At 44.3% G+C, this 19,560-nt stretch overlaps 2 protein-coding genes across 5 annotated transcripts in view; both read right to left on the bottom strand.

Annotated features, from left to right (window-relative positions):
* GALNT18 (polypeptide N-acetylgalactosaminyltransferase 18) overlaps positions 1–19,560 on the bottom strand; it is a 387,970-nt gene that overhangs the window by 52,934 nt on the left and 315,476 nt on the right. The window lies entirely within an intron of this gene.
* Positions 3,647–18,076, bottom strand: LOC142072382 (uncharacterized). The gene is made up of 3 exons (XM_075129036.1): positions 17,145–18,076; positions 16,297–16,756; positions 3,647–3,707 (listed from the first exon to the last, which is right to left on the bottom strand). Exons 1-3 carry the CDS (start codon positions 17,722–17,724, stop codon positions 3,647–3,649), a joined length of 1,101 nt encoding a protein of 366 aa, XP_074985137.1. The 5' UTR covers positions 17,725–18,076.

The following is a 19,560-nucleotide window of genomic DNA, read 5'->3' on the forward strand; positions in this document are numbered from 1 at the left end:
CTTTCCTTAGAGGTTTTTAAGGTCAGGCTTGACAAAGATCTGGCTGGGATGATTTAGTTGGGGATTGGTCCTGCTTTGAGCAGGCGGTTGGACTAGATGACCTTCTCAGGTCCCTTCCAACCCTGATATTCTATGATTCTATGATTCACCAAGCTGCTTGTTCAGTTCCAATCCTGGGATGAACGTTAAGAACAGAACCGCATTTTTGTTCCCCTTCTAAATTACAGAGTTGGCTTCTCTCTCTCTTTTCCTTTAAAAAAGAACTGTTGCAGTTATCACAAGTGGAACCACGGGTTGTCAGAGACTGACTCTGCTTACTCCGTGTCTTTCACTTATCAGACTCACAAGGAAGAGGAAACCTAAAGAGTTAAATATTGTGCCACTGCAATTTTCTGAAAGCTCAGATGATCCCAGGGCCTGACCCAGCACCCAGTGAAGTCATCAGCGTCCTTTCATTGGGAACTGGATCAGTTCCACGTGCAGAAGCCAATGGGATGGCTGAAAACAACTGGTCACTGCAGCAGGAATTCATTCAAAGCTGAATTTGGGAGGTGGATGGGGAAGAAGTAGGTGATAGCTACTGCTTGAACATCTGACGGATACTGAGACCAACAAACAGGCCCAATCCTGGCATTTTGCCTGTATAAAGAAAGCAGAATTTAGTCCTTTAAGATTTGGTCTTGGAGATTTTGCTTTCATTTCATGCTGGTGGCCACTAAAGGAAAAGTAAGAGAAAGAAAAACCTTGTGAAGGAAGGCAAGCAATAAAACAAGCTGAGCAGTCAGGAAGCATGAGAGCTATGTGTTGTCAGAAGCCGAGGTAAAGACGGTCAGGCCTATTGGTTGGATTAGTGGCAGTTATGCCTCGTGGTCGGAGTGGTGGCAATTGGGCCTGGAGGTTAGAGCCAAGAGTCAGAGCTGGAATCAGGAGTCAAGATGAGAGTTGGAACAAGGCAAGAGTACGGCTGGGAGTTAGTCTGGAGCAGAACTAGGGACAAGACAGGAACAAGAGCAGAACTGGAGCAGGCAGAGGCCTCTGGAGTCTGTCTCCACCATCAGGCAGAGAAGAGTTCCAACTCATGAAGCAACATTGAACAGACTGAGTGGCTATGTGTTTTGTGAGGTTTATATACCTGCTCTGAGAGTCAGCAGACCAGCTTCTGGCTTGTGGACTGACTGGGGCCTAACACAGGTGTGTCATTATACCCCATATTCTTCATAGAAATATGGTTATGATATGAATATGACATAACTAAGATATATTTAATGCAAGTTGGCTCATGTAAGGTGTCATTGGAAAGGTTCTGATTTACTGAATGTGATTATCCAATTTGTATGCATGTATCATTTCTGTCTCTGAAGTTAGGAATATTGACTATGTAACAATTACAACTGTGTGTGTACTTGGGAAAACGCCCACCAGACAGTAGGCAATAATCCTCGATGAGCCATTTAAGAAGGACAATAGAACTCTGAAGATACTAATCTCCCACCTTCCTGAGGAGTTTCCTGGGATGCGACATTGACACCACAAGGTCAGGTGATAATGTCACCTAATGCAAAATACCACCTTGGGCACTGCTGGTATTTTTCCTCTGTAGGGGGATGGGGATCAAACAATGGTTTCCTGCCTTAGGTAAATCCTTTTTAAGGCTGGGGAGGGGGTTAATCTGGACTCTCCTCCGTTACCTACCCAAGAAGAAAGACTGCTGAAAGTACCTGAGGGGAAAGTCAGGGGTGAGTCCAGACTGAGACAGGAGTCCACTCTATAAGAAGAGATAATTGGAACTCTAAGCTACAGAAACTTGAATACTGCCTAATTCAACATTTAGGGTGAGAAATTACATTCTGTAACCTGTTTCTTTAGTGAATCAAGCTTAGTTTGCCTGTTTTGTTTTATTTGCTTAGTAATCTGCTTTGTTCTGTTTGCTATCCCTTATAATCACTCAATAACTGTCTTTTGTGGTGAATAAACTTATTTCTTGTTTATAACATAACCCAATGTGTGCAATCTTTATCGGGGGGGCGGCAAGAAGCTGTGCATATCTCTCTTCACATTGAGGGAGAGGGTGAATTCTTATGAGCTTGCACTGTGCAGATCTTTCTATACAGTACAAGACAATATACTTTTGGGTCTGCACTCCAAGGGAGGTGGGCACCTGAGTGCTGGGGCAAATTCCTTAAAATGAGTCTTCCCAGAGCTGATCTCCTTGCCTGTCTTTCTGCAGCTGGGTGTGGCCCTTCCTGTGTGTGTGCTAGGGGAGGCTTAACAGCTTGGCACAGCAAGACAGGGTAAAGGAGGCCCAGGCTGGCGGAACAGGCAGGCTCAATGGTATCCCAGTAAACATACTGTTTAAATATGAATATATAGTATTATAGTAAATGAAACAATGAATCCTCACAACTGTGACTCTTTTGGGTAATGTTGATCACTAATCACTAATTTGGCACAAATCACTAATTTGGCTCAAATCACTAATTTGGCTCCTGAACCACTGAGGTCTGAGTATCACTGATCTAAAGCATGGACCAAAATAAGCATATTACACCAGTATTCCAATCACTGCATTTCCTTCCAGTTACCATATGTATGGATTTGAAGATTGCACTTCTTACAGTTACAGGGTGAGTGGTGCCTTACACTCCTTTGCTGTTCCTCTTGAGTGCAGCCCTCAGGTGACAGCTTGTGCTATCTTTACTATTCTGTACGTGGAACCCCAAGGTTCACCCACTCTTAGACTGGTTTCCTGAGTTGCAGACCCTCTTTTTTCCAAGCATGTGAACATGACAGGTTCAGCTATATTTGGCACCTGCAAAAAACTTCCTTCCTGAAGCCTGCGACCAATGGCTGATTAAAGTGACTTAAAACAGCTTCTTCAAAATAAACATGTTATTTATTCACCCAAAGGTACCCAGCAATCTGAGAAAAGAATTAAACAATAAATGCCTATACAGCTCTGATCTTACCTCAACTTTATCGCCCCCCGCCACCATGTTTAAGTAGGATTACACTTCACCCAGTTACACCCCACGAGGCACAGACTGGCCTGCTACAGTTTCTGCCTCTCCATCAAAGTCTCCCCTCAAGCATCTGCTGAAAATTCACCCCCTCCGTTTCTCCAAGGGGGGGGGGGGGGCGTGTCTTTTTAACCATGTAGCATCCTTCTGATCTCTAGGCTGCCAGCCTCAACAACAGTTGTGCAGCTTGTGTTGGAGCCTAGAAGTTGAATTCTCACAAGCCAATAGCTCAGCTATTTTCTTTTGAGGTGTTGTTCCTTATCTAGGCTATTGTGCTGACATCTGGCTTGTTTCCCCAACAACCCACCATTCAACTGAACCAGTACATCCACGTATGCTAACAACCCAATGCTGCTATGCACTGACTATCTTAATAGATAGTTCACATATTCCTAAAATTATTACAGATCAATCCCATGTTTTCCACAGCAATGTAGGGACCAGATTTGTAACTTACTTCCATCAGAATACATCAATTGACCTCACTGGAGTAACTATGGGGATTTAGGCCCTGGTTCACAGCCTAGTGAAGTCAACAGGAATCTTTCCATTGATTTCAGTGGGCGTTTGATTAAGTCCTTGCACCATTGTCTATAAAACCCCAGTTTGCCAAAGCTCCTCTTTTACTCTCAATCTTTAGGTTCCTTAAGTTTCTCTTTATCTAAATGCAAAGTAGCTGGCTGATCAATCCTAAAAATGAAAGTATTTTGTATGTTATCTCATTTGCTTAATATACACCAAAACTTTGAAATAGGCTGTCCATGGATAGCAGGAACATTAGTGCCACTAACTCTGCATTTAACCTGAAAAGATGATAACAGTCAGAGTTAGCTTATTTTATTCTGTAAAGCTCTGTGTAGCCCAGCTGCGGCAGGAGGCACTGGGTGGGGGGAGGCACAGGTGGCTTTTTGACAACTAAGACAACTGGCTGTGGATTTGTTTAGTCACTGGGCAACTTAAAGCAGCCTCAGCCAAGGAGGTTCTTGTCCATCAGGAGATCACTGGTGTGCAGCCACACTCTAGCCATGCCCCTGACCTCACTATTCTGGGGCTATCAGGTAGGGGGTGGCATAGAGCTGGTTATGCTGGCTCAACACCACTCAAAAATTTCACTATGCAAGGGAATTCCCAATTGGCTGTTAGGGTGTATTTCTACCTACTTTGTTCTGTCAGAGCAACATAAAGCAGAGAGAATGAGAGTTATAATCTGGCTAAACAGTCTATTGCATTATACTGCAAAACACTCACCTGCCCAGCAATGTAAAAATGCACACAATGGGGTAGTAAAAAGTCTGGGGAAATGGAAGAAGAAGAAGAGATAGTGTTGGATATGGCTCAGTAGATAAAAATATACATTTATTTTTAGACCAAAAGGTTTGCAGGGAGTCAAGGAAATCAAAGAGAACCAAAGATCAACTCTGCCTCTTGTCTGAATGAAAGACAATCTGCTCTTTTTTTTTTTTTTTTAAACTCTATGGCTGTTACTACACTGTAATCATCCCAGACTATATTTCTCAGATGGGAATTTCCCTTCACATGATTTATGTTCAGTCATAAATGGAGTCTGTAGTGGTCAGATTCAGCTTTATTTGGAAACTGGCTTGTGTATGATCTACAAAAATGCGATTTGGGAGCCTAAAGTGTGCATTCTATGACAAGCAGATAATTAATGGGTGTTCCATGTGGACTTCCTTGAAATTAGGAGTTTAACAACTCCTTCAGTGTCCCGTCCGTGTATATCATCCATCTGGCAAAGTGATTCCCATCTCACTTGACAATCCTCTCAGGTTATTTGAATTCGCCTTGAGTGCACACTATGGTCACGACTCTCCAAACCTACCCTTCTTCACACAGTAATTCTCTCTCACATGAATAATGCCATTAAATTAAAAACAAACCTAACATAAGCCAATTTGGGAAAAAGCAGATTTAGCTACAAAAGCATCTTCAAAAGCACCACAGGGCCAAAGTCAGGATTAGTGATGGAAGAGTGCGTAATTTGATGAATGGTGTAAATGATACCACTTGAGTGGTGCAAGAAAGGGTGGGAAGCAGCACCACCGGTACTGTGACACAGCAGTGTTTCAGCAGCAATATGAGTTGCAATCTGATCTCTCAAGGGCATTTTTGCTCTGTACACTCTGACACCAATAAAAACACATTTGAAGCTGTGTGCCAATGACAAACTGAAGGTGGTCAGTGTCTGCAAAATTATAACATGTCCTGAAAATACATTTCATACAGGTTTAATACTATACCAAAGACACATTTTTAATTACACCATGCTGTGCCAACCCTGCTAAGAGTTCCCTAGTGCATACTGATGTTTGAAACAGGACTACAACAACACACCCTAAGGAACTTTTATTGTGTGCCAGCACGGTCCACAAGGCAACATGCAACACGCTGGTGTGCACTAGAATGCACACTCCAGCTGGTGCGCAGAAATGCACCATGCAGACAAGTCCTAAGGGAGCTTTCTTTGCATGTCCCTATGTTCAGGGACTTCTGCCATAACTAAACACAATGCAGCAGGATCCAGATGACATTTCAGCTTTAACTCCGTAAATTGCCTTGGTTTGCTCAGTGTAAGCAAAAACCTTTATTCTATTTTAGCAAAGCCTGTGTGTTGATGTGTTTGTGACACTGCACTCCATATTTTTATAAAAATATGTTTATAAGTGGATATGATGTTAACTGGAATATGCTTTATGCAAAAGGTCTCTTGTAAAGTATCATTACAAAGCTTATAATCTATTGAGTGTGGTCATCCTATTTGTATTAATGTACCATTCTTGTACCTGAAACTAGGAATATGAAATATAACTCTGAGGTCCTATTGTAAATATTCAGAGTGTGGCCATTAATGGTGGTTTGGAATCTTGATGGCTCCCATTATCCAGGACAATTGGTTGTAAATGGCTCTGTTTACTTGTAAGACTTCCTGTATATGTGTGCCAGCAAGTGGGTAATGAAGGACATGTGATCATGTCACCTGAACTGGAATTCATCTTGAACCTGGTGTTTTTCCATCTAGAAGGAGGGGTGGGAACCCAGAGAGAGACAAAGGATTCCCTCCTTGTGCCAAAGCTATTAAAGGGGGTAGAAAAGAACAAAGAGGGTCCCAGTCGTGTTGAATCCCCTGCTTTTCACCTAAGATGCCTGGTGGAACTAACAAGGTCTGTACCGGGGAAAGGATTGGGCCGAGACTAGGAAGCAGTCTAGTCTGTGAAAAAGGCTTATTGGAACATCTCTAAGGATGAGATTTACCTGTATTCAGTTTCTTAATGTATTACGTTAGCCTTACATATTTTGCTTTATTTTACTTCGTAACTTACTTTGTTCTATTACTTGAAACCACTTAAATCCTACTTTTTATACTTAATAAAATCACTTTTGTTTATTATTAAAGCCAGAGTAAGTGATTAATACCTGGGGGAGCAAACAGCTGCGCATATCTCTCTATCAGTGTTACAGAGGGCAGACGATTCATGAGTTTACCCTGTATAAGCTTTATGCAGAGTAAAACGAATTCTTTTGGGGTTTGGATCCCCTTGGGAGCGGGGTGTCTTGGTGCTGGAGACAGGAGCACTTCTTAAGCTGTTTTCAGTTAAGTCTGCAGTTTTGGGGATGTGGTTCAGACCCTGGGTCTGTGTTGCAGCAGGCTTGCGTGTCTGGCTCAACAAGGCAGGGTCCTGGAGCCCCAAACTGGCAGGGAAAACAGGCTCAAAGGTAGTCTCAGCACATCAGGTGACAGTCCCAAGGGCGTCTGTGTGACTGAACCCGTCACAATGTTGTTTTTTCTCCCAAATCAGCAGTTGTTAACAAAAAAAGTCATGAAAACCTCACAATTTACTAAGCTAATTGCAGAGTTTGGAAGTGCTAGGAATACATCATGTGAAATACATTGCTGAAGATATAGAGATTTGATTCAGGATGCAACAACATGGCTTGCAATCAGTACTGTTCCCTGCTGAACAAATAGACGGTTAATATTGTAGCAACATCTGCATGACTTAAATGCATTTATCAGCTTTTTCACTGGACTGCTGTAAGCTTCTATGGATAGCCAACTGATACCTGTCATGCAAAACCTATCACAGTGCTGTTTGTTTATTGTAATACTGCAAAGAAGCGGAAATTAGAGTAATTTATAACACAGAATAAAAAAAATTGCTACTGGTTTAGATGATGAAGTAAAATAAAAAATCCAAAACATTCTTCTTCCATATTAACAATTTATCTCATTTATATGTACCGTAAATGGAATCAAAATTAGATAAATAAATCCAAAATGATTGTAATTTAGTTAATAGATTAATAGGCCAAAAGGGATCATGGAATCATCAAGTCTGACCTCCCATATGACACTGGCCATAGAATTTTACCCAGTTACTCCTGTGTTGGGTTAATTAACTTGTGTTTGACTAAAGCATATCTTCCAGAAAGGCATCCAGTCCTTATTTGGAGACTTTTATCTTAGGGCTAGTCTCTACTGGCAGCGCTTTAACGTGGCTGTCTAGTCGCGGCGCAGCGCTGGGAGAGAGCTCTTCCAGCGCTTTAAATAAACCACCTCCACGAGGGGCATATCTACCTAGCGCTGCAGCTGGAGGACACAAGCTAAAAAAGGAGAGCTTGTCACAGGAAGGGGCAGCAACTAGGAGGAGAGTGGCTATGCCTCAGAAATAGCTGACTCTTGCCACAGCGCTGCTGAGAAAGAAAGAGTTGACCAGCCTCCACTGCTCACAAGGACTTAACAGACCCAGGACAAGCTGATCATCATGGGGCAGGGATCAAAGATAAATCCTGACCTGGGGCCCTGCTGTGCCATACTCTTATAAAAAAACAGACCTTTATAGGAAACTCAGAGACTGAATGCCTCCTCAAGCAGAAGACCCCCCTACACCTGAAAACATGGAAAGGCTGGAGTTAGGTTCCCAAGGAGGGAAAGGACTTTGGAAGGAGAAGAGACACAAACTGCCTGGGTGTGATCTCAGAGAAAGGCCCAGCCTATCACACCCCCATTTCTGTGGTATCAGAGTGCCTCACAGTCTTTAATGTATTTGTCCTTACAACACCTCTGTGAAGTAGGGAAGTGCTATAATCCCATTTTACAGATAAGGAATTGAAGCACAGAGAGACTAAGGAACTTCTCCAAAGCCACACAGGAAGTCTGTGATGGAGCAGAGAATTGAACTTGGGTCTCCCAACTCTCAGGCTAGCACCCTGATCACCAGGTTATCTTTCCTCTCTTCAAGAAATGAAGAAGCCATAACTTCCAGCCATTGGTCTTACGGTCCCTTTCTCTACTAGATTAAAGTGCTCTTTTTTTTTCCCCTGCAAAGGTACTGTACGACCAATTGGAGCCATGGACTGAATTCAGCCCTTGCTAAGGGCTATTTGGAATGTGACTTGCAAATAAATTGTCTGACAAATGTAGCTCTTTCTTCAGTTTGCAAATCAGACCTGACTTCCGGGAAGTTAGTCATTAGCATTCAGTGAATAATTCATGTGAAGAAATTTGAACCTCTGGGTTGTTTGTGCTCTAATAAGTTTGGCTATCTGTGGTGCATGATTGGTTACCTAAGTTGTGTGATACTGTTTCTACTCCATGGCTGGATGACTGACGTTTTAGAACTAGGAAAATACTTTTATTTGCATGCACATACAGGTATCTGTATGAGAAAAAAATAATTCCCCAAACATTCGTGTGAATAAAAACTGCCTTGCAACTAGTGAAAAATAAAGGACAGAAACTAGTTCAAATTGAACTGCTGATCAGAATTTGAATGAATGCTGACAAACTAGCACAGCTCCAACGGACTACAATGGGAGTTGCATTCGTTTTCAATGGGGCTGAATTTGGTCCATGAATTCTAAATGAGCCAGCAGTTGACTTCAATTTAGTAGAATGACATATTAGAATCAAAAGATTTATTAAGTAGGCCCTTTGCCTCCTGTATTCTACTCAAGCTACAGCACCACTGTCAAAGAGTTTGAGAAACAAAAATCTGACCTCCAGGACTTTAACATTTGATAAAGTAACAAATGAAATAATATCACATCAGTCAACAGAATGTTTAAACTGACAACCAAACCATGGCTACTACAATATCAAACTCCAAGTGCAACATATGCATTCCAATAACTATGTTGGTTGTATGCTAAATTTATACTGTAAGCAACTATTGATCTTGAAAACTGCCAATTAAAATGCCAAATTGGGAAGAGATGAGAGATTTTTAAAATATCACTAACTCTAGTAATTGCTGCATAATATGCAGGCCTACAACTCTGATCTATTTCAAATTAATGCACTTACCAAAAATGTGAAATGCTTTGGATAGTTTTAAATTGCTACATGTGGCACATGCATAGAACTGCTATTTTAGTTCTCTAATGGTTTTTAATTAAAAGTATTTTCACTCTAAGCCAAGGAAAGGCTTGTCTACAACATAACAATCCATCCCTCAGTTTATTCACACAAAATGTTATTTAGATGAAAATCAGCTGGGCCATGAAGCTTATTTTGACCTATTCCATAGGGCATCTTGCAAAGAGAGAGAACCATAGGGAAGTGGAAACTTCATTATAATGCTATAATATATATTTTTTTCATTTCTAAAAGCTCAGTGTTAGATTAGTGCCTTCAGCATTAATGTACAGTAGGTGTGTTGCCTCAGTGTGGGAAGCTATTGGGCCTCTATCACAAACTTTTAGACCTTTTCCAGGCATTCAAGAACTCATGGTAATATGCATGACATAAAAATAAAAAAAATAAAATAGATCATGGTGTCCATCATGCCTCTATTTTTGTCCTTCTCATAGAACTATGCCTCCTCACCACATCCTGCCCTTTTGTGTGTGGATGTAACTGGCAGCTTAGGGATTGCGAAGATGTTGACAACAATAAAATGTTCAAGTGTAGACAAGGCCTAAGAGGTGTAACCATGCCTCGCCAACAAAAAGGTGTCCTTTTGAGCAGAGTAAACCAAACACACATGGAGAAGAAAAAAAAAAAGTATATTATGCCTAAATTCTGTTTCCAGATCACCAGTGATTATGGATTGTGTAAAGTATAGCTGAATGTAAGCCCACATTGCATATTTTAGGTATTTCTGCTCCAAGTCTATCTATCTATTGAACTTTCACATCACTGTAATATCTGAGTGCCTCTCAATCTTTTTGTGTATTTATCCAGCCCTGTGGGTTAGCAAAGTGCTATTATCTCCATTATACAGTTGGGGAACCAAGGCACAGAGATGCTAAGTGACTTGTTCCAGGTCACACAGGAAGTCTGTGACAGAGTACAGACTTCAACCCACGTCCTTTAAGTCCTAGGCTAGAGCCCTAACCACTCAATCATCCACCAAGTCACATCCATCTCTGCATGATAAAACTACAGCTCGCTTCAAGCGCCGAGACATAGAATCTTTGTAAACCTGTTAGCATAATGGTTGATAGATATACGTGAAAATCATAAGTTCCTCTTAATGGATGATGGGTGTGTTATCACTTTGCCTCCAAGTATGTTCTGTCCCTTTGTGGCAATGTCGCCCATTACTCCTCAGCATGCTCAATTCACATGGCTGCTCCATGCTGGAGGTGATCTGCCAAATGCCTGACTGGCAGCTCTGAGTGGGAGAACTTTGGTTCCCAGATCAGGATTAGACTGCACATCAGCCAAGCTTGCAGAGCCCTACAGAAGCGTTGACATCACAACAGCAGAATTTCTTTAGGTCTACTGAGTGCCTGTTGTTACCACATCACTGGCTATATTTAACAGATTAATGGAACTCTACAAACCTAAACCAAACCCTGTATGTAAGGAAGTGTCACCTTAATCAGCTTAGTGTTCAGTCTGAAAAGCATAGAGTTTGAGTCCAAAATCATGTGTCAGCCTTATCATCTCGGAGCTCAACATATTTTACCTTCCAGGTTTTGAGTATTTCAAAGTTTTAACATGCTGAAATCCTTATTAGGCCAAAAGTACTGACACAATAAGCCATACTCTAAATCAAATGGAAAAGAATGCCTGACAAGCATATATGCATTGTGAACATCCAGATGAGAACAGCATCGAATCGCTGTATAATATTCAGTCAGCACCTCTAAACTCTTCCAAATTAAGCACTGTATAAGAACCCTGAAATGCTCTGGTAATTTTAAATTGATATGCATTGCTCATGCTCAGAAACAGCTTGTTTGTTTTTATTACATTTTTAATTAAACTTTTTTTTAGCATTATTTACTTCTGGGCAAAATACATTTAATGAATATAAATAGGGGATAAAAATCTTGAAGCACACGGCCACCAGAGTTTAGTTACTAAGGATTGAGAGAAGAGAGAAGAAATGATAAGAATAGCAGATGGGCTGGTATTCAGGACCAGTTTTGGGTTATGTACAATATGAAACTAGCCCTAAAACTGGTTCCTCTGACATCCAGTTATCATAATCTTTTGGTCTACTGCCTGTGTCAGCCTCAGCTGTGTTGACTAGAAGTCTTGAAGAGAACTGTCTCCAGTTAGATGACAAAGGCAGCAAAATTATGAATTTACTGCTCCCCAGCTTATTCAGCTAGGAGCTATTCAAAAGTTTCTGTTTTTCTTGAAAAAAACCAAACAAGGAATTTAAATAGAAAAAACCTCAATGTTAAACCAACATTAAGGTTTCATATTTAGGGTGGGAGTTTCCTACGTGCTTGGGGTTGGCCTAATTTTCATCCCACAGAAATTACTGAGAGTTATTCCATTGACTTCAATAGGGTCAAAGCTGATTACGTTTGAAACTCCCATTCCTAAAATGTGCAAAGTAGGAAAATGCAGATATCAGGACTCAACAGCAATTTGAACTTATATATAGGATTCATAACATGAACATTATTCTATACATTTAACAATGCAACAGAAATATGTAAAACTACACAACAAGAAAAAAGAGAAGGGAAAATACTTAATGTATAAGCATGGGCACGTAAATCTTATGTGAATCCTTACTTTTTTAGTTCTTAATTTCTACACATATAGAAAGTCACAAAAGTGATGATGCCACAGTGTCAGTTAGCTAATTTATAGTAGAAAGGAAACCAAATTCAAGATGAAGTAACTAGGCCAGAAGTTCATGCAATTCTTTACAGAGAAATATCATAATGTGACCAGGCCCACAAAAATTTAAATGGGAATATACTGTACAAAATATCAAGGAGGAAGAAAAACAAAACATTTTTGAGAAGAACTTCCGTAATGCACAGTAATATCACCTAAGTTTTTAATGTTTTTAATGCTCTTCTATTCGGAAAAATGCAGGCCTGCTTGTTATAGAACATTTCACAGACTTTTAAGCTGGACAACGAAAGTGCCATTTGCCCAAAGGATTTTTCCCGAATTGTTTTCACTCACTGGTATTCTCTGTCTATGGTCTCCAAGGTACTTCTTTATTTTCTCAGATAGGGTATGTCTACACTACAGAATAAGGTCGAATTTATAGAAGTCGGTTTTTTAGAAATCGGTTTTATAAATTCGAGTGTGTGTGTCCCCACAGTAAATGCTCTAAGTGCATTAAGTGCATTAACTCGGCGGAGCGCTTCCACAGTACCGAGGCAAGCGTCGACTTCCGGAGCGTTGCACTGTGGGTAGCTATCCCACAGTTCCCGCAGTCTCCGCTGCCCATTGGAATTCTGGGTTGAGATCCCAATGCCTGATGGGGCTAAAACATTGTCGCGGGTGGTTCTGGGTACATATCGTCAGCCTCCCGTTCCCTCCCTCCCCCCGTGAAAGCAAGGGCAGACAATCATTTCGCGCCTTTTTTCCTGAGTTACCTGTGCAGACGCCATACCATGGCAAGCATGGAGCCCGCTCAGGTAACCGTCACCCTATGTCTCCTGGGTGCTGGCAGACGCGGTACGGCATTGCTACACAGTAGCAGCAACCCCTTGCCTTGTGGCAGCAGACGGTACAGTACGACTGGTAGCCGTCATCGTCATGTCTGAGGTGCTCCTGGTCGCCTCTGTGAGGTCGATCAGGAGCGCCTGGGCAGACATGGGCACAGGGACTAAATTTGGAGTGACTTGACCAGGTCATTCTCTTTAGTCCTGCAGTCAGTCCTATTGAACCGTCTTATGGTGAGCGGGCAGGCGATACGGACTGCTAGCAGTCGTGCTGTACCATCTTCTGCCGAGCAGTCATGAGATGTGGATGGCATGCAGTCCGTCTGCTGCCAGCCAAAGATGTAAAAGATAGATGGAGTGGGTCAAAACAAGAAATAGACCAGATTTGTTTTGTACTCATTTGCTTCCCCCCCCTCCCCTGTCTAGGGGACTCATTCTTCTAGATCACACTGCAGTCAAGGTGCAGCGAGGTAAATCTAGCCATGTATCAATCAGAGGCCAGGCTAACCTTCTTGCTCCAATAAGGACAATAACTTAGGTGCACCATTTCTTATTGGAACCCTCTGTGAAGTCCTGCCTGAAATACTCCTTGATGTAAAGCCACCCCCTTTGTTGATTTTAGCTCCCTGAAGCCAACCCTGTAAGCGCCCCTCCCAGCGTCAGAGCAATGGCAAACAATCGGGCATCTGAGAGTGCTGTCCAGAGCAGTCACAATGGAGCGCTCTGATGGGGCTAAAACATTGTCGCGGGTGGTTCTGGGTACGTGTCGTCAGGCCCCCGTTCCCTCCCTCCCTCCGTGAAAGCAAGGGCAGACAATCATTTCGCGCCTTTTTTCCTGAGTTACCTGTGCAGACGCCATACCACAGTAAGCATGGAGCCCGCTCAGGTAACCGTCACCCTATGTCTCCTGGGTGCTGGCAGACGCGGTACGGCTTTGCTGCACAGTAGCAGCAACCCCTTGCCTTCTGGCAGCAGACGGTGCAATACGACTGGTAGTCGTCCTCATCGTGTCCGAGGTGCTCCTGGCCGCGTCGGCTGGGAGCGCCTGGGCAGACATGGGCGCAGGGACTAAATTTGGAGTGACTTGACCAGGTCATTCTCTTTAGTCCTGCAGTCAGTCCTATTGAACCGTCTTATGGTGAGCAGGCAGGCGATACGGACTGCTAGCAGTCGTACTGTACCATCTTCTGCCAGGCAGGCAAGAGATGAGGATTGCTAGCAGTCGTATTGCACCATCTTCTGCCAGGCAGGCAAGAGATGGGGATGGCTAGCAGGCGTACTGTACCATCTTCTGCCAAGCAGCCATGAGATGTGGATGGCATGCAGTCCTTCTGCACCGTCTGCTGCCAGCCAAAGATGTAAAAGATAGATGGAGTGGGTCAAAACAAGAAATAGACCAGATTTGTTTTGTACTCATTTGCCTCCTCCCCTGTCTAGGGGACTCATTCCTCTAGGTCACACTGCAGTCACTCACAGAGAAGGTGCAGCGAGGTAAATCTAGCCATGTATCAATCAGAGGCCAGGCTAACCTCCTTGTTCCAATAACAACGATAACTTAGGTGCACCATTTCTTATTGGAACCCTCCGTGCAGTCCTGCCTGAAATACTCCTTGATGTACAGGCACCCCCTTTGTTGATTTTAGCTCCCTGAAGCCAACCCTGTAAGCCGTGTCGTCAGTCGCCCCTCCCTCCGTCAGAGCAACGGCAGACAATCGTTCCGCGCCTTTTTTCTGTGCGGACGCCATACCACGGCAAGCATGGAGCCCGCTCAGCTCACTTTGGCAATTAGGAGCACATTAACCACCACACGCATTATTCAGCAGTATATGCAGCACCAGAACATGGCAACGCGATACCGGGCGAGGAGGCGACGTCAGCGCGGTCCCGTGAGTGATCAGGACATGGACACAGATTTCTCTGAAAGCATGGGCCCTGACAATGCATGCATCATGGTGCTAATGGGGCAGGTTCATGCTGTGGAACGCCGATTCTGGGCTCGGGAAACAAGCACAGACTGGTGGGACCGCATAGTGTTGCAGGTCTGGGACGATTCCCAGTGGCTGCGAAACTTTCGCATGCGTAAGGGCACTTTCATGGAACTTTGTGACTTGCTTTCCCCTGTCCTGAAGCGCATGAATACCAAGATGAGAGCAGCCCTCACAGTTGAGAAGCGAGTGGCGATAGCCCTGTGGAAGCTTGCAACGCCAGACAGCTACCGGTCAGTTGGGAATCAATTTGGAGTGGGCAAATCTACTGTGGGGGCTGCTGTGATGCAAGTAGCCCACGCAATCAAAGATCTGCTGATATCAAGGGTAGTGACCCTGGGAAATGTGCAGGTCATAGTGGATGGCTTTGCTGCAATGGGATTCCCTAACTGTGGTGGGGCCATAGACGGAACCCATATCCCTATCTTGGCACCGGAGCACCAAGCCGCCGAGTACATAAACCGCAAGGGGTACTTTTCAATAGTGCTGCAAGCTCTGGTGGATCACAAGGGACGTTTCACCAACATCAACGTGGGATGGCCGGGAAAGGTGCATGATGCTCGCATCTTCAGGAACTCTGGTCTGTTTCAAAAGCTGCAGGAAGGGACTTTATTCCCAGACCAGAAAATAACTGTTGGGGATGTTGAAATGCCTATATGTATCCTTGGGGACCCAGCCTACCCCTTAATGCCATGGCTCATGAAGCCGTACACAGGCAGCCTGGACAGTGGTCAGGAGCTGTTCAACTACAGGCTGAGCAAGTGCAGAATGGTGGTAGAATGTGCATTTGGACGTTTAAAGGCGCGCTGGCGCAGTTTATTGACTCGCTTAGACCTCAGCGAAACCAATATTCCCACTGTTATTACTGCTTGCTGTGTGCTCCACAATATCTGTGAGAGTAAGGGGGAGACGTTTATGGCGGGGTGGGAGGTTGAGGCAAATCGCCTGGCTGCTGGTTACGCGCAGCCAGACACCAGGGCGGTTAGAAGAGCACAGGAGGGCGCGGTACGCATCAGAGAAGCTTTGAAAAACAGTTTCATGACTGGCCAGGCTACGGTGTAAAAGTTCTGTTTGTTTCTCCTTGATGAACCCCCCCGCCCCTTGGTTCACTCTACTTCCCTGTAAGCTAACCACCCTCCCCTCCTCCCTTTAATCATTGCTTGCAGAGCCAATAAAGTCATTGCTGCTTCACAGTCATGCATTCGTTATTCATTCATCACACAAATAGGGGGATGACTACCAAGGTATCCCAGGAGGGGTGGTGGAGGAGGGAAGGAAAATGCCACACAGCACTTTAAGCACAGCACTTTAAAAGTTTACAACTTTAAAATTTATTGAATGACAGCCTTCTTTTTTTTGGGCAATCCTCTGTGGGGGAGTGGCTGGTTGGCCGGAGGCCTCCCCACCGTGTTCTTGGGCGTCTGGGTGAGGAGGCTATGGAACTTGGGGAGGAGGGCGGTTGGTTACAGAGGGGCTGCAGTGGCAGTCTGTGCTCCAGCTGCCTTTGCTGCAGCTCAACCATACACTGGAGCATACTGGTTTGGTCCTGCAGCAGCCTCAGCATTGAATCCTGCCTCCTCTCATCACGCTGCCGCCACCTTTGAGCTTCAGCCCTGTCTTCAGCCCGCCACTTACTCTCTTCAGCCCGCCACTTACTCTCTTCAGCCCTCCACCTCTCCTCCCGGTCATTTTGTGCTTTCCTGCACTCTGACATTATTTGCCTCCACGCATTCGTCTGTGCTCTGTCAGTGTGGGAGGACAGCATGAGCTCGGAGAACATTTCATCGCGAGTGCGTTTTTTTTTCTTTCTAAGCTTCACTAGCCTCTGGGAAGGAGAAGATCCTGTGATCATTGAAACACATGCAGCTGGTGGAGAAAAAAAAAGGGACAGCGGTATTTAAAAAGACACATTTTATAAAACAGTGGCTACACTCTTTCAGGGTAAACCTTGAAAGTTAACATTACATACATAGCACATGTGCTTTCGTTACAAGGTCGCATTTTGCCTCCTCCCACCGCGTGAACGGATTTTGGTTGAATGCCAGCAAACATACACTGCAATGCTTTGTTCTACAGTGATTCCCCAGTACGTGTTGCTGGCCTGGAGTGGTAAAGTGTCCTACCATGAAGGACGAAATAAGGCTGCCCTCCCCAGAAACCTTTTGCAAAGGCAGAACCGCAAATGCCAGGGCAAAGTAATCCTTTCACATGCTTGCTTTTAAACCATGTATAGCATTTTAAAAGGTACACTCACCAGAGGTCCCTTCTCCGCCTGCTGAGTCCAGGAGGCAGCCTTGGGTGGGTTCGGGGGGTACTGGCTCCAGGTCTAGGGTGAGAAACAGTTCCTGGCTGTCGGGAAAACCGGTTTCTCCGCTTGCTTGCTGTGAGCTATCTACAACCTCCTCCTCATCATCTTCTTCGTCCCCAAAACCTACTTCTGTATTGCCTCCATCTCCATTGAAGGAGTCAAACAACACGGCTGGGGTAGTGGTGGCTGAACCCCCTAAAATGGCATGCAGCTCATCATAGAAGCGGCATGTTTGGGGCTCTGACCCAGAGCGGCCGTTCGCCTCTCTGGTTTTCTGGTAGGCTTGCCTCAGCTCCTTCAGTTTCACGCGGCACTGCTTCGGGTCCCTGTTATGGCCTCTGTCCTTCATGCCCTGGGAGATTTTCAGAAAGGTTTTGGCATTTCGAAAACTGGAACGGAGTTCTGATAGCACGGATTCCTCTCCCCAAACAGCGATCAGATCCCGTACCTCCCGTTCAGTCCATGCTGGAGCTCTTTTGCGATTCTGGGACTCCATCATGGTCACCTCTGCTGATGAGCTCTGCATGGTCACCTGCAGCTTGCCACGCTGGCCAAACAGGAAATGAGATTCAAAAGTTCGCGGTTCTTTTCCTGTCTACCTGGCCAGTGCATCTGAGTTGAGAGCGCTGTCCAGAGCGGTCAGAATGGAGCACTCTGGGATAGCTCCCGGAGGCCAATACCATCGAATTGTGTCCACAGTACCCCAAATTCGAGCCGGCAACGTCGATTTAAGCGCTAATCCACTTGTCAGGGGTGGAGTAAGGAAATCGATTTTAAGAGCCCTTTAAGTCGAAATAAAGGGCTTCATTGTGTGGACGGGTGCAGGTTTAAATCGATTTAACGCTGCTAAATTCGATCTAAAGTCCTAGTGTAGACCAGGGCATAGTTTGCTTCCTTTACCATACTGTTTCCCATTTCAAGTTTCTATTATTTCTAAGAAAAATCTGCTTTAGTAGGCAAAATCTTTCTCACTGAAAATCTTTAAATCAAACAATATACTTTCCTAAGTGCCCTATACTGTTAATTCTGATCAGAATTTGCAATATTTTCCCAATTAGTAAGATCAAGGTTATTTTATTTTTATATATATATTGTGACAAAATTCCTCCTCTACCTTGGTGGGTCTCGCGCTTATTGGAGGATTTGCTCACCTCGGAGATTCACGGCAGCCCTCGGTTTGGCCGTTTTTGTGAACCCATAATCCAGGTCAACTCCTCCTGTGTCTGGACCAGGAGTTGGAAGGTTTGGGGGGAACCCGGACCCGCTCTCTACTCCAGGTTCCAGCCCAGGGCTCTGTGGAATGCAGCTGTCTAGAGTGCCTCCTGGAACAGCTGTGTGACAGCTACAACTCCTTGGGCTACTTCCCCATGGCCTCCTCCCAACACCTTCTTTATCCTCACCATAGGACCTTCCTCCTGGTGTCTGATAATGCTTGTACTCCTCAGTTTTCCAGCAGTACGCATTCTCACTCTCAGCTCCTAGTGCCTCTTGCTCCCACACATGCACCACAAACTGAAGTGAGCTCCTGTTTAAACCCAGGTGCCCTGATTAGCCTGCCTTAATTGATACTCACAACTTCTTGATTGGCTGCAGGTGTTCTAATCAGCCTGTCTGCCTTAATTGTTCCGAGAAAGTTCCTGATTGTTCTGGAACCTTCCCTGTTACCTTACCCAGGGAAAAGGGACCTACTTAACCTGAGGCTAATCTATCTGCATTCTATCACTCTCCTGTAGCCATCTGGTCCGACCCTGCCACTATATATATATTCCAGTTTTTCTTCCAATCGCTTCTTAAGACAGATATGACATTACAGCAGTTTCTCATAGTGTAGACAATTAAGTATTGCTACTGGCTTAAACCATCCCCTCTAGCCTTTTCTCCTTACACCTATGTCTCCCTTCCTTTTAGAAGAAAGGTCGATCTTGTGGGTCTGATACATTATGGGAAGCCACGAAACTAATGTTTTGTTCCCGGCTCTTTTTAACAGACATTCTGTGTGACCTTGGCCAAGTCACTTCTTAGCTCTCTGCTCTAGTTTCCATATCTATAAAAAGGGAGGCAATTATTTGCCCATCCGTTTAGCGCCTATATGTTCCTGAAGTAGACCTTAAAGCTTCCTAAAATACACTCTTAGTGTATGTCTACACAGCCGACGTTAAAGTGCTGCCACGGCAGCACTTTAATGTGGCTGTTTAGTTGCGGCTCCACCACAGGGAGAGAGCTCTCCTAGCATTGTAAAAAACCCACCTCCACGAGGGGAGTAGCTCCCAGCACTGGGATCGCGGCTCCCAGCGCTAGTGCACTGTCTACACTGCCATTTTATAGCACTGAAACTTGCATCGCTCAGGGTGGTGTTTTATCA

The sequence above is a fragment of the Caretta caretta genome, chromosome 6 (assembly GCF_965140235.1).
Source record: "Caretta caretta isolate rCarCar2 chromosome 6, rCarCar1.hap1, whole genome shotgun sequence".
Classification (NCBI taxonomy): Eukaryota; Metazoa; Chordata; order Testudines; family Cheloniidae; genus Caretta; species Caretta caretta.